Below are 15,147 nucleotides of genomic sequence, written 5' to 3' on the forward strand. Positions count from 1 at the left end.
TGATTTGTGCGGGGTAGATTTTAATTTAGAGCTACGCATCCGCTGTTGGTACAACAATCACGCTGATTTATTAATTTCGTCTCGCAACCACCCGTGACATAATATTCCACATGATTCGCAACCGCTGATAATCCGAACCTCTTAATTATCTGCATCCTGCTTTTTCTTCGCTTAAGTCTTGTTTTTTTCGGTATCTGAAATACAAATTATTCAAGTTAATCAATAAGTTTTACAAGCAATTATTCAAGTTTTTACTTACTACACGATGCTGTTCTTGAAAAGTCTGGTAACAAAATGGCCGTTGAAAAATCTAATAGAGAATTCGTTTTCAAGTGGTGGTGCACCGGTGCACTACCGGTAGTGCACTTTTTATCGTTTTCATGCTCGTTTTCACGATAAGTAGTGCACTGGTAGTGCACCATAAAGTGGACGGTGGAACACTCTGAAAATATTTGGTGTTGCTTGCGCTCTCACCAATACTATCATGAATTTGGAAAACACGTGCTTCCCGATGTAAACAAATATCAGCTGGTTGGTTTATTTCTATACCGCAAAAATTGCGTTCGAGCTGTTTTTTTCTCTTTTTATCCCGAAGAACGGAAACTTGTTCCGGATTCAATACCAGTGTCGTTTCCAACAGAGGCGGAGAATTTCACCTGGATGGCACGTTCCAAAGCAAACAATGCTCCCAAGAAGAAATGTGCCCAGAAGGATTGCTGCAATCGGTTCCAGGCGATGCCGAAAAAGAGCAGCAAATCAGAGTGCAAAAAGGCCAACCCAAAGATCTGGCGGAATCGCCCAAACCGAAAAGTATTCTTGTTCGGGAGGGTCCTATAAGTTGGTCTTCACAGCAAGAAGCGTTCAGCTGCATCGAAGCTACTCTGCTACCAGCCAGCTTCGAGCTGTGCCTTAGGGTGACGATGCTCGGTTGCGCCAAGTCCCGGATTCCCACCCGTTGCCCTTCAAAAACGGTAGTTCGATACTACAGCCGCATTGGGAGCTTGAATTTCGTTCGTTTCGGTCTGTTAGCAAAATTTTCTTCCCCGACTTCCGCGATCCGAGTTCCAAGAATTTTTTTTTTTATTATCTTCTTAAATGGAAATAGGTACTCGAACGAAGATGAGATTTGCGAGAAATAAACGTTCAAAATACCGGAACCTTCAAGCTGGGGTAACTGCAGTCTAGCAGCAGCAAACATAGACCGCCCAGAATCAGCCGGTATTGCAGTTCATCAGAGCCAGAGACGAATCTACTAAGCAAAATAAATCTGAAATCTTAACAATTCAACATAATACATAAATTCATGCTAAAATTTCCATATTGTTAAAAAGACAATGATCAACTAAAGTAAATTTCATTTCAATTTTCGAAGTAAAACGAAAACAAAATACCAGCTGTAATGGATTTTTGACAGCTTGATGTTTTTTGTTGACACTGCCGATTTCACGCACACCTACAAAGGTGAGTGCAAAACTCGATTCATGCTCGTTTTCAGCATGGATGGTGCAAAACTTTCGGGTGGTGAAAACGAATACGGTATAAGTTATTTTCAGGCCTGCTTGGACCACAAATACTCACAAGCAAATGTCGTTAAAATCTTCCGCCAGTGTTGCACAGGCGAAAGATTTTATAGTATGCTCATAATTGAATTTGTATACACGCAGAAAAAGAATGGGGAGTGGTTCCAACAAAACGTTTTGTTATTTTATTTTGTTTTTTAAAAGCAGATTTTTCGATAACTTTCACAAAGATTTGGAATATAGATAAACGAAAAATTTTGTTATTTTTACACGCTCATTTTTTATTGCATAAAATTAAAATTTGGTTTATTTGAAATCCAATATTAGGTTTATTCGATAAGCGTGTAACTCAAAAACGATAACTTAAAAAAAAAGAAAGAAAAAAGTTTTCAGCGCATCCGAAACACAACAGCGGAAAATTTACGGACACGGAAAGCAGCTTTAAAGGTAGGTTGCAAAGTTTCAAACTAGCCCGAAAACTGCTCTAAAACGGCTGGGGGAACATCATTTCATTTCATTTCATCAACTTTTTTATTTCTGTTCCAGATACTTCGACCCAAAACGTTCCGCCTTCCTTTTCCACCCACTGCTGCTCAACTGGTGGCGATCGAGCTACTGGGTTCGATCAAGTTAGGCTCCCGGTTGGCGTAGGTGTTGGCCGTCGGGGAACGCTTCGGCTCGTCCAGGACGATACCTTCGTCTCTATTCCGCGCATCTGGTTCACGATGAACATCACCACCACCAAGGCGAAGAGCAGACCGACCACGGCCATCCCGATGACAGCCGTTAGGATGTTCGTCTGCCCAAAGAAGCTCGTGGTTCAGTCGCAGTCGTGCCCGTCCGTCGGCGTAATATGCTGGTTTGGCTCAGATCCAGGCCGTTCCTAAACAACTCTACCGTCTACCGATCGAGAATAATTAAATAATTTTGAGAAATTCAATACAAACCTTTTAAACATGCTTATTTTTTTTTAATAATAGAATTCCGAATCCGAAATGCGAGTAGATATAAATAAACATACAATAATTTCATTCCAAATAAAAAAAAATAATTTCAAACATCACAATCTTGTTATTTTTTAACCTGATTTGTGTTGTAATCTTTATGCAGAATTTTATTATTTTGAAATCAATTATGGATCACTTTTAAAAAGGGTGTATTTTAATTTCCATTAAACGATAAGTTTAAACCAAATCGATATTTTTTGTCAGAGTTGCCAAAAATATATTTGTGCTTTTTCCCAACCAAAAATTTTATTATTTTTGGTCGAAATTTGATTATTTTCACAATATATTTTTCTGCGTGTATGTGCAATCGGTACAATCAGCTGACTTGACAGATGCACGTGAAACGTTGAGACCTCAATTTTTGATATTAAACGCAGCCCTACGCGCGAAATTTTTCGGTCAACAATGATCCGCATTAATTGGGATATTGAACAAATCAAGAGAATTGTAGATTTACGTTAATTTTTATATTTAACCTATAATTAAGATATCATTAGGATCTAAATTTGATCCGTTGATTTTTATACAATAAACAATAAACAATAAATGACTGAACTACACGTGTTCCACGTGTTGTTTGTGTTCCAATATTAAATGAAGCAGACTTTACTCGCATGCAGTAATCCGTAATTTTGAATGTTCTGGTTGAGTGCCGGAAAATCATTCAAAGGGTCGCCGAATTGTTTTGTTAGTAAACTTATATTACTACCTTTCTTTTTCATACCACCATCCAAAAGTCTTTTTTTAAACGCCTACTTTATTCAAAGCTTACCCAACTCCTGCAAATTCGTTCTTCAATACCCAGCCAATCAAATCTCCAGTGGATTTGTCAAATAAGCCCAAACCACCATTGAACTGAATCAGAAACCGAATATATTTGGAGGAATGTAGATATCGATGGGGCCAGTGCTCATTCATAAACTCAGCATAGCTAGTATCGATTTCTTTCAAAACGACGTCATCTGGAACGCTAAAATTGAATTATCATGTATCATTTGAGCTTTGCAAAAAAGTATTATGATAGTTTTACTAACTTGAATTCAAACTGGGCTGCTATGTTTTTATCTAACGTGAAGTAGGAACAATCGGAAAGCACAGTGAGCTTACCCATCTTTTGATTGATAACTTGTTCCAGCACTCTGAAATGGTTATCACTAATACCACAAAAAACGGGACAACTTCTCCAACAAATGAGTTTTGTCTCACTAAGATAAATGATAAGCTGATTGCAATCCTCTTGTAGAGAATGAAAATATACACAGGGATCTTCGTTATCCGTAATGGCTACAAATGTACCATTCTCCAGCTTCCCATTTCGTGGCACGTAATATCTCAGAAAGGCTCGGGCACTCAATTTAGACATTTCGTCAGCTTCCATTTGTTCCATTTTTGTGAGCCACCGTAATTGATTCTCCATTACGAAGAAAAATGGAATCGATTCAGGTAGATGTTTTCTGTAGATCTCCTTTAAAAGTATCAAATCTTCTTGCGAGAGTGGTCGCAAAATATCATCCACAACATCATCCCCAGCCATTTCGATAGACAGAGGTTGAAAGACTAAACTAATCAGAAATATGACTTGAAAGCAGCTACCTCTATTCTTCCTTCTTCTTCGTGTTCGTGCTATGAGCAATTGTCTTCCCAATTAAGGCCCATTTATTTTTATTCATTTTATATGTGGGTGAGATAAGGTCGATTGGATTGGAACAATTAGGCCGAAACAAATTTGTTATCCTTATCTTGTCTCTCGGAGTTGAAATAGACAAGGGAAGGGGGAAACTAATACCGTATTTTTTTCACCTGGAGGCAATCCAGAGGCAACCTAGGTTCGCTCTAACTGCTGCCATCGTGCTCATTTATTGCTCTAGAGGCAACCTAGGTTCGCTCGAAAAACGGACGGAGTCGCCCTGAGAAGAAACCCGCATAGCGAAAAACCATTCTTTGAATCTTTCGAATTATTCGGTTTTGATTATATTGATACCCGCATAAATCAGTATTATACATTAACGATTTCACTTATCTTCTTCCACAGACACACGAAAGATTAGCTTTATAGTTTTGGATTATTAATGTACGATTAAGCTAGTCTTTTTTTCATGACATGGAATCGTTTGGACGCACTTTACGATACAGCGAACGGGTCGTTAAGTAGAGTAACCATTCATTTTTTTGCTTTTTTCTTTATTCGAATCGTAGCTAAAAGATAGATTTTATCGTTATTTTATCTTCATTTGCACGATTTGCTAACGCTACAGCTGATCTTCTAAAGATCTTTTTACTATTAAAAATAATAAAAGGTAGCTTACTACGATCAAATAAAAAAATAAGGAATTTTTTTACAACTGTTTATTTAATCAACATTTTTAAACCATATTGTTTTTCACAAATAACAGACACGAAGTTTCACGTTTCCGAGCGCTTCTGCCAGGTTTTGGTCTCCAGCTCCAATTCCCTCGCTTTCTTCTTGGGGAGCCGCCCTAAAATTTTTGTCCGCTCCATGAGACGCCTTTTACTCCTGCTCTTTTGCTTTTTTTTCTCGAACATCCAGCAACGTATCCTCCACCTTTGCCTTAGACGGCAGGCCTGAGGCACCCGTCTACCTGCGCCTGAAATAAAATAATTCTATTTGAGAAAAAAATAGTTATTATTAATAAATAGTCGGTGTACTCACCCTCGCACAACCGGAACCGGCGCTGTCGGCCACTGTTCCCTTGCTACGTCGGAACCGGTGCTATTGCCTATCAGATCGACCAACAAAGGGTAATTTTCGCGAGAACTGTGCCGGGAGATGATTTTTTCCGGCACAAATTGGGCCACGTGTGATTTGACAGCAGAAAAACTTGGGGTGCGTTGCTAAAATAATTAATTTTATTTCATGATGATTAATTTTATCTTTCAGGAATAATATTTTATCTTTTCGGCGCGTTGCAAAATTACTCATTTAGTTTCTTGGAAGATTAACCGTATCTTTTAGAAATAGTTTTTACTCGTTTCTAGCGAAGGCGCATTAGCGATGACCCAAAAAAAATCCAACTATAAGGCTCTCATTTTCCGTCAGTTGAATAAAAATAAGATTATTATTATTTTTGTATTTTAAACCAATTGGTTTATTCATTCCCAAAAATAATAATAATAAGATTATTTCAAAGAAATGCTTTTTTTGCTGCCAAATTCAAGTTTATATCGTACAAATTTTTTATTTGCCTGACCTGGACTTGATCCCCTGACCATACGTTCTGCAGCTCATGATGGTTCCTCGACGCTATCTGGAATATATAAATTCAAGGGGGACGAACGCACAGGTGATCGAACAATCGCCCTGTATCACGGGAGAACTTCAGCTGTCAACCGTTTTTTGTCTCGCTTTTTATAAATAGTTTTTCTTTTTCACCTTTGGCGGAAAGTTACGTAAAGTTTCCGTTTGTGACGACAAAGGCCAAAGGAATCTGCAAGGAAACCAGCTGCGAAATGTTGCTCTTACGGCCATTTAGGACACTTCCTCCAGACGAGCCATCCATCAGCCAAGCAAAAACAGTGAAAAAAGTGAGCCGTAAAATTGTGTTGTGTTTAAAAATCGACTACACGGAAAAATTGGATTATATAAAAAATGTGTAACGATTACACATTCGTCATAACTAGTTTGTTGTTGTTCAAAAATTGTATATCCCCCATTCAATTTTGGGTAGTTTTGGGTCGCCAATATACAGATATGAACTATAATTCGATTAGTCATGCTCTGTATAAAAAGTTTGCTGTTGTTGGAAAGCTTTCGACGGGGATGTCAAAGCTAACAAGTTGTTAAATATCGCTACAGGTGTCACGAAGATTTAATTGTTTCAGCGTTTTTTAATCGAAATCATCATAAATACCTCACAAAAGAGTAGAATTGAATGAATAAGAAGAAGAAAATCAGAAAGTTTGTCTGCAAAATTGCTCCACCGTCTTCATCGTATTTCTCTGGGAAATCCCAACAAAAACATTGAAACGGATGTTGAAACAAATAGTGGTGCTGGTGCTGACATAAAACAAAATTGGAAATCTCGAGTGTTGGTACTTACGGCAGGAAATCATCGAAATCAAATCGTCGTTGGATTCAGGTGAAAACGTTTGAATTATCCATTTTACTTTTTTCCTCTTTCACCTTGCTCATTGTTATTGTAAACAGTCGTGAAGCGTCGCGTCAAGTCGTCGTGAAACATTTCATCCGCTTCTGTTCGTGAAATATTTCACACAAAACAGTTAACAACCCTTAACTCGGAATGGATCTAGACGAAATAATTTGCGTTGTATGCGAAAAAGTGGAAACCGATCCGAACAAAGTAATAGAGTGTCTCCAATGTCATAAAAGTGCGCATTTTCGATGCAAGAACATCCGGGGGAATGCAGTCAAAAAAATGCAAAACGCCGACTACTACTGCACAAGCGATTGCCAAGCAATGTACTTTCGGATGCGGGGGAACAAAGTTGCCGAGGACCGTATCGTCAACGAGATGAAGAAGATGCTAAACGAAATGCGTGACCTTAAGGAGTGTAACTTCGCGACCCAAAATGAAATGAGGGAGCTCAAACTCGTCAATATCGCGACGCAAGAAAAATTGAAAGAAACTGTGGTTGAAATCGAAAAAAGCCAAGATTTCCTAGCGGAAAAATTCGATAGCTTCGTCGACGAATTTAGGCAGATGAAAGTCGATCAGAGCGTTCTTCGGAGCGAAGTAAGAGACGTCCAAGACGAACAAACACAACTACGCGGAGATGTTAAAAAACTCGAGAAGGAAGTGGATCGTCTTAATCGGCAGGCTCTCAGCAAAAATGCTATGATTCTGGGTGTCCCTTGTTTAGAAAACGAAGTCACAGGGAACGTCGTCGCAAACATAGCCACAGTACTAGGTTGTGACCTTCCAAATGGTGCAATTGCCGAAGCAAAACGGCTTCATCCAACAAAGCCAGACGGTAAGCACCCGCCTATCAAAGTTGTCTTCAAAGAAGAAACATCGAAGGAACAACTTTTCGCAAAAAAAAAACTGCGTGGCCCACTGAACTCATCAGAACTTGGAAATTCTTACGCCAAATCTACCGGAAGAGTAGTTATTCGCGACGAGTTGACCTCACAAGGATTGGACCTGCTGCGGGAAGTACGCGGAGCACAGGAACAACTTGGGCTTCAGTTTGTCTGGCCAGGTAGGGATGGAGCTATTCTCACCAAACGTCGGTCTGATTCTAAAGTGGAGATTGTTCGTGCCAGAGAGGACTTGCGGAAACTAGAACCACCAAAGTCGAAACGGTCTCTTGAAACCTCCAACTTGGATATTTCGCTACAGTCGTCACCCGTCCTCGAGCCTCCTAATAAGCGTCGTTAAAGATTAATATTGTCATAGTACACAGCTTTTTTTTTCTACCACAATGGCTCCAAACGATAACATTAATAAAAACTTTATGTATGAATGTGTAGATGATTTTTTAGTAAATAAATATAATTTAACATACAGTCACGGTTTAAAATTATTACAATGGAATATTCGCGGGATGAACAATCCTGAAAAGTTTGATACACTCAAAGATTTTGTAGATCGCTGTTCGAGTAACATTGACATAATTGTGGTGAGCGAAACATGGATTAAATCTGGAGATTCACAAATGTTCACCCTAAACGGATTCGATGGAATATTTTCCTGCCGTGAAACATCGCATGGGGGACTAGCCGTATATGCACGTAGTGACCTGAACGTTGATACTGAGGAAATAGAAGAAGATGATGGATTTCACTACACTCAGAAATAAATAAAATATCAAACGATTACTTTTTAGGTATTTTCACGTTTCTCCCTCTTTACGCACAAGGATATTTCTCATGGTGTAATTACTGGGATATTTCTCACTGAGAAATATTTCTGCGATTAAAATTTATGCATTGAGAAATGGACAACAGTGACATCTGGTGGTCGTAAAAAGTAATTCAGCTGCGGTTATAGCAGTCCTATGAATAATTATTGCACCAAAATGAAAAATTTTCGGAACACATAAATATAAAGAGATAAAAAGTTTTAAAATGTTCTTTATTTTAAGCCCAAAATAAAAACAAAATTAAATTCAAACTTAAAAAATAAAACAGAATTCACTCTAGACGAAGCTGCTCCAGCATAATCCAAAACAATGAAATTGCAGTGATGCTTACTGTTCCTAGATGTACCCGTAACGTAACTCCGCCACCGAGCGAACCGATTGAATCACCCGAAAGACTGGCGGACATTCTCGAAGAAGTTCTGCTAGTGATCGTGAAATCATCAGCGGAATATCATTCCGGGCAATGGACACCTCCTGTGGGTTTGATTGTACGAACCCATCACCCGGTCGTTTGTCCCAGTCAAAAAAATTCCGAGCTGCTCGAGCGGAATGGCCAACACACCGGAACTGCTGCAGCAACATTTCCAGACAATTCAATCTGTAAATGAATGAAAAAAAAAAAAACAATTTTTTAAGTTTTATCAGACACCGTATGGCAGTGGTACTTACATTTCCATTCTCGAGCATGGTTCTGCTTGATAAAATAGTCCCGAAAACATTATTGGTGCCACCAGTGGTACCGGAGATTACGATAAATTTTTCGACTTCTGAATAACAGCAACAAACATCAACCGCCAAAAAAAGAAGAAAAAAGTGACAGCTTGAAATGTTTCGGTTCTAAATTTTATGCACTGGATGATTCTCACGGAGAAATATTTCCAATGCATAAAATATAATATCGCGATACTTATTTTTTAATGACTGAACTTATTAATCGGCTAAAAATAACAGGATAACTATATAAAAATAAATTTGATATTTTTTTCATTTCTGAGTGTACATACGACTTCGTCTTCGCTTGGGTAAAGGGCCACTATCGCTACATGCTGTTTACCGTCCTCCTGCATTCCGCTTTGCCAACTTTGTCGAGAAGCTTGAAAGCAAGTTGTCCCGTAATAGTAAGCACCCCAACTCAATCCTCCTGGGTGATACAAACGTGCCAGTTAACCTGTCGAGCAACATAGTCGGCGAGTATCTCAGGACTTTGGAATCACGCAACTTGTTTGTTGTCAACAACGAGGTCACGCGGCCAGCCAGTGGGAATATACTCGACCATGTTGTATGTTCACAGAGCATCATCGCTTCAACAATGAATGAGACAATCTGCACGGATATAAGCGACCACAACATGATTGTTACCACGCTGTCGAGCAGTACCAACAAAGATGTCCAATTCTTAAGTAAGAGCATCGTCAACCACCACCAACTAAACGCAGAATTCGCAGAAGCGTTGCAGAACATTCCGTCGACAACATGCGCTAACGAAAAGATCAAACTCATAGCCGACAAATACAACGAGATCCGAAATCGTGCCACAAAAACAATAACAATAAGAGCAAAGGTGAAGAGGAACTGCCCGTGGATGACATTCGACGTCTGGAAACTAATGTCAACGAAAGACAAGATTTGGAAGCATTGCAAGCGTCACCCTGCGGACGAACACTCTAAGCATCTTCTAAAAGACATCTCCGGAAGACTGGCAAAGCTAAAAAGTCATTGTAAACGGTCATACTTTCTTCGACTTCTGCAAACAGCATCGCCAAAGCAATCCTGGAAATTCTTGAACGAAGCCCTCGGCCGCAAGTCCAAATCGCACGATAATGTTACGCTCAAGATTGGAAATGAAGTTCAGGTGGATCCAGCACAAGTTTCAAACAGCATCAACGACTACTTCTGCAATATTGGTCCCCAATTGGCTGCTAACATCGCAAGCAATCGAGACATTCAACAGTACAATTCACTTCGTTCGCAACCATCGCCTTCCTTGTTTTTGAGACCGGCAACCGTCTCAGAGGTACTGTTAGAAATCAGCAACTTAGATTCCAACAAATCTCCTGGTGCTGACAATATTACCGTGGACACACTAAAAACACATCACTTGGCGCTCTCCGATATCCTGACAGATATCTTTAATGAAATAGTCGGAACCGGAGTTTATCCCGACGCATTGAAGCTAGCCCGAGTAACTCCTATTTTCAAGTCCGGAGACAGCTCAGACGTTTCAAACTACCGTCCAATCTCAACGCTCTCAGTATTGAACAAAATCCTGGAAAAACTTCTCGTCACCAGGATAAGTGAGTACTTATCGAGATACGACCTTATAAGCCCGCGCCAGTATGGATTCCGAAAAGGATGCAGTACACTAACAGCAACTACTGAACTCCTGGAAGATGTATATGACGACCTGGACAATCGTAACTACGCCGGTGCCCTGTTTTTGGACCTAAGGAAAGCATTCGACACAATAGACCACGCCTTGCTGTTGCAAAAATTGGATTGGTATGGCATACGAGGTCAGCCTCATCGGTTAATTGAGAGCTACATAACAGATCGACAACAATTCGTGTCTCTGAAAGGACACTCAAGTAGCAAAAAATTCATTACAACGGGAGTACCACAAGGGAGTAACCTAGGTCCGCTGATGTTTCTAGTTTTTATCAACGATCTTCCACAACTGAACCTACATGGCAAAGTTCGGCTCTTTGCAGATGACACCATAATATCATATAGTCACTCCAACCCCCTCCAGATTGTGGAATGGATCGGTAATGACCTGCAAGTCCTTCAGCAATACTTCGATTGTAACCTGCTTTCGCTCAACCTATCAAAAACATCGTACATGTTGTTCAACTCCGGTCGTCGCTCCATACCACAGCTGCCATTAATCCGTATAGGTAATACGATTATTGAACGAGTGCGCCAGTTCAAATATCTGGGATTACTTCTGGACGATACTCTATGCTGGTCACCCCACATAGAGCAACTGAAACGAACACTCGCTCCGGTCTGTGGTGCAATATGGAAAATATCAGCGTTTATTCCTACGCACTGGCTGAAAAACGTTTACTTCGCGCTTTTCCACTCGAGGTTACAATACCTAGTATCGCTGTGGGGCAAAGCATGTAAAAGCCGCCTCAGGGAACTGCAAACCATGCAAAACCGTGTCCTCAAGACTATCTTCAAGTTGCCTTATTTATATCCTTCTGAGTTGTTATATGGCATGAACAACTCGATACTTCCAATACGAGGTGCCCAGGAATTCCAAACGTTAATGTTCACCCACAAACTCCTGACAAGCAGAGAATCCCACCACAATTTGCGCCTCGAGAGAATGGCGTCGCACCGCTTGTCCAGAAACGCAAATCATCTCCGCCTATCCCGTGTAAGGACGGAATACGGGAAAAAGAAACCCAGCTACTTTGCCAGTAAACTCTACAACAACCTGCCAGAGACCCTGAAACGGTCTTCAACGCCCTCGCGATTCAAAGCGCAACTGTTATCGATCTGCAAGCAGAACATAAACCGCTTCCTCCGCTAAAAAATTATTTGTGCCACACGTCTTATTAATATCATCTTTTCGCTCTCGCCCCTCCACCTAGCCCACCGCCGCCCAAACGCCGCTCCAAACCACCGCCACCCACCCGCCACCCGCCACCTCCCATCAGAAACGCACCACCGCAGCAGCCACAAAAAGCTACGAATATGTATAATACAAGTGTAACACCCTATTTATTATATTGTATAAAATTGTGAAATAGCAAATGAAAAGTGCCAAGCACTCCTTCACAGAGCAGTATCTCGCTCACTGGAGTGCTCATACATATTTTGGAATACCTAATATTGTAAACGAATTGTTAAAATTGTTTTGACAGGGTTTTGTGCCTGTTGGAGAAGAGGCTTGAGAGAAGCTTAACTCCAGCGGGCTTTCCCTGTCCGAGGAAAAAATAAATAATAAATAAATAATAAATAAAAGGTATGTATTCTAATAATATAGCATTATTGTTGACTTTACTATTCGATTCCAGGGATATTGTGCACACAGTTGCTGCATCCGGGTGTTTCCATAATCGCATCCGGAAGAAGTCATCGATTATATTAGAAGGTGGTTATAGAGCCTGAAAACGCCTAGATATGCTATGATAGCCATCGGAAGGTACGAGATATTATAAAATTATTTCGAACCGCTATAATACTAATCAATTTTATTTTCATTTAAGAGCTCGATGCCCCGACCGGTTAGTATTCCCCTGATCGAAATGAAGCTCTAGAGGACAAGAGTCTATTGTCGCCGTGTTTCTTGCAAGCCCCTATACGACAGAATGTGGTCAACGAAGTGTTACAGTTGATCCGCCGACACCGGCTGCCGGCTCTTGGGTTGTAGCCGTTTCTTTGTGGGCTCATCAGCGGAAATTTTCAAAAGGTAGCTTAAAAAAACGTTAAAACAAATGCTTTATTATTATTTGTTAAAAACATATTTCCAATTTTAACTTTCAGTTAAGATGTTAATTTTAGATTTTTATTAAATAATTTAAAAATTTTTGTTCGAATTTTATTTTACATATTCAAATTTTAGTCAATATGATTTAATATTACGAATTCTCATTACAAAGCCTATTAGTTTGGTATTGAATTATAAAAAAATATTAAAATTCAATCCTTTTTTTTAGATATACTACATTCCCAGGTGGCTGGATCGTACGGAAGCAAATACGTGCCGGATATTGGGACTGACTTTCAAATAAACAGCAGAAAATGGCAACCCAATTCGGTGACGGAATGAAAAACCATGAAACTTTGTGGTGGAAGATGAGGGCAATCTTTGACGACGATTGTCACAAGACGCTGAAACTGACGGCCTAACACCAGCGCACCTTCTAGTACCGCACATTAGCTGATATAGTAACCGAAGGAACGGATGTTTTTGAACCGTTGATATTATTGCCTTTAACGATATAAATAAAGAATTTATTGTTAAAAAGTTACTTTTTTTTTTGAAGAAACTTTCTACCTTCACCTTTGCAGAGAATTGATCAAAATGCATGGGCATCCCCATGTCAAAATATACAGAATTGACTAACTGGCTGGAAGCTTTCGAATGAGTAAAAGCTTCTTGCTCACGCTCTGTGTAAAGCGCCCAAACATAAAACTAAGTGGAGACACTTTTCTCGAATCTGTATCGATTTTTATACAGAACAGAGTAACTTTGTTTACCGTGTATCGAACATTCTTATTTGTTCTGTTTCATAGATGCGGCCAGGATTCAGCTGAAACATCGGTGATGCTGGTAGCCACCCAAGTAACCATAAGCACTAAAGCTTTGCCTTTTTATAGCTATATACCAGCATTCAAGTGCTAAATTACACTATATCAGCACATCAGGTGCAATTTTGCATCAAAACAGCCCTTCGAGTGCTATGCTGCATCATATTAGAATTAGACCACTATTTTAAAATGCAACCAGCATTTTATCAGCTTTTCACAATGCTTTTGAAATGCAACATAACTCTAAATCAGAATAAAAAATGCTATAATTTCTAAGCATTAAATTTGCATCACTTAAGCTTGTTGTAATGCTTTTTAGCACTACGTAAGCACTACAGTGGCATTAGGCCAAAGCACGCATTAGCATTGATTGATGCAGAAATAATGTAAATTTAGGGCACCGGTTGCCAATAATTTGATTCAAATAGGGCTTTTTTTCAAAGATATAACGCGGACCTGATAGGTCCACAAGCAGAGATACTGAAAAATGTCCGATCCATGGATGTCATGAGTTCGATTCCTGGTCATCTTCACCCGAAAAATGAAAAAAAAAAATCATGTAGAAAATTCAACCCGAGAGATCCCCATAACATGAATAAGCGAATATCCAACATAAGCCAAATTAATTATCATGGCAGAAAAATGGTGCCTAAAAAAATCGATTTTTTTTACCCGGATGGTTGTACCTCATTTGAACGCCATTTGCATTTTCCCAGCATTTTGCCCGCCAACGCTATAGCATCAACTTAGCATAGCACAGTGCTTTTATAGGGTTATACCAGTTTATGCACTAAAGCAGAAGTTAATTTCGCCAAAACTGGCTCACAGGGCTTATATGATGCACAGAATCAAGCTCTATAGCTGATGTTAGAGCAGGATTTGTGCTAGTTTTCAGTGCTTATGGTTACTTGGGCAGGCGGGAGGGATTTACCGGCGGAGCTTGACTTCAAATCCAACTGGTCGAGAAAATTGGCTGTCGCAACATACTTTGTTCCATACCAAGTTTCAGGTATTTTTTTTTATCAAAATGAAGTTACTTAAAGAATAACATTTCATTGTTTTTTTTTCAGGCAAAATACCGGAGAATACAAACGGAATACAACAGCGATGTGATATTATAAAAAATCATCAATAAAAGTGCTTTTAATTTTAAATTGGTATTTTGTGCGAAATATATCCCTATTAATATATCTCTTTACATTTAAATTTCGAAAGAAAACAGTCTCGAGGCTACAGGATTATTTCGAAACCTTCCTGCAAGCCACAGAAGAACATCGTTTCGACCCTACAGGTGATTTTGACAGCTGTTTTCCTGTAGTGGTTTTCTGTCCTGAGATCGTCCTGTAATTTCAGCTGTTGAAAATACAGGACGAAATTGTCCCGATCACAGGAGAAAAGATTAAGTGTGTACATAACTACTAACCACAAAACATAATTTTATTACTTACGAAATGAATATCAGCTTCTCCATAACCCAGTCCAGTTTTTTGTCTTTATGCACCAACTGTCAGATCTGC

General features: G+C 39.5%; 3 protein-coding genes and 1 long non-coding RNA gene across 5 annotated transcripts in view; 1 reads left to right on the forward strand and 3 right to left on the reverse strand.

The window, feature by feature from the left end:
* LOC129739224 (uncharacterized) overlaps positions 1-4,360 on the reverse strand; it is an 84,584-nt gene extending 80,224 nt beyond the window's left edge. Inside the window, exons 1-2 of one of the 2 annotated variants that reach the window (XM_055730650.1) lie at positions 3,562-4,360; positions 3,300-3,497 (exon numbers count right to left, since the gene is read on the reverse strand). In XM_055730650.1, coding sequence (XP_055586625.1) covers positions 3,300-3,497; positions 3,562-4,061 — 698 coding nt within the window. In that variant the 5' untranslated portion in view covers positions 4,062-4,360. The remainder of the gene's footprint in view (positions 1-3,299; positions 3,498-3,561) is intronic. The other variant, XM_055730649.1, reaches the window with a different exon arrangement.
* Positions 1,681-2,479, forward strand: LOC129739230 (uncharacterized). The gene is made up of 2 exons (XR_008735771.1): positions 1,681-1,967; positions 2,067-2,479. It is a non-coding gene; the product is annotated as an uncharacterized LOC129739230 (long non-coding RNA).
* Positions 4,361-4,921: 561 nt separating the features above from the next.
* Positions 4,922-6,098, reverse strand: LOC129739227 (uncharacterized). Its single transcript, XM_055730653.1, has 4 exons — positions 5,919-6,098; positions 5,737-5,793; positions 5,199-5,380; positions 4,922-5,133 (listed from the first exon to the last, which is right to left on the reverse strand). The coding sequence occupies exons 1-4, from the start codon at positions 6,012-6,014 to the stop codon at positions 5,124-5,126; spliced, it is 345 nt and encodes a 114-aa protein (XP_055586628.1). The 5' UTR covers positions 6,015-6,098; the 3' UTR covers positions 4,922-5,123.
* A 2,561-nt stretch (positions 6,099-8,659) lies between these two features.
* On the reverse strand, positions 8,660-9,162 carry LOC129739229 (uncharacterized). The gene is made up of 2 exons (XM_055730654.1): positions 9,038-9,162; positions 8,660-8,966 (listed from the first exon to the last, which is right to left on the reverse strand). The coding sequence occupies exons 1-2, from the start codon at positions 9,085-9,087 to the stop codon at positions 8,705-8,707; spliced, it is 312 nt and encodes a 103-aa protein (XP_055586629.1). The 5' UTR covers positions 9,088-9,162; the 3' UTR covers positions 8,660-8,704.
* Positions 9,163-15,147: the final 5,985 nt, after the last annotated feature.

Source organism: Uranotaenia lowii, chromosome 1 (genome assembly GCF_029784155.1).
Source record: "Uranotaenia lowii strain MFRU-FL chromosome 1, ASM2978415v1, whole genome shotgun sequence".
Lineage (NCBI taxonomy): Eukaryota > Metazoa > Arthropoda > Insecta > Diptera > Culicidae > Uranotaenia > Uranotaenia lowii.

Bases quoted from the DNA above. Each gene is read 5' to 3' on its own strand.
- LOC129739229 (XM_055730654.1), bottom strand. From the start codon at position 9,087: ATGTTTTCGGGACTATTTTATCAAGCAGAACCATGCTCGAGAATGGAA. The intron at 8,967-9,037 runs GTAAGTACCACT...ATTCATTTACAG, and splicing joins CCATGCTCGAGAATGGAAAT to ATTGAATTGTCTGGAAATGT.
- LOC129739227 (XM_055730653.1), bottom strand. From the start codon at position 6,014: ATGGCCGTAAGAGCAACATTTCGCAGCTGGTTTCCTTGCAGATTCCTT. The intron at 5,794-5,918 runs GTGAAAAAGAAA...TATATATTCCAG, and splicing joins TACGTAACTTTCCGCCAAAG to ATAGCGTCGAGGAACCATCA. The intron at 5,381-5,736 runs GTCAGGCAAATA...TAATTATTTTAG, and splicing joins GGTCAGGGGATCAAGTCCAG to CAACGCACCCCAAGTTTTTC.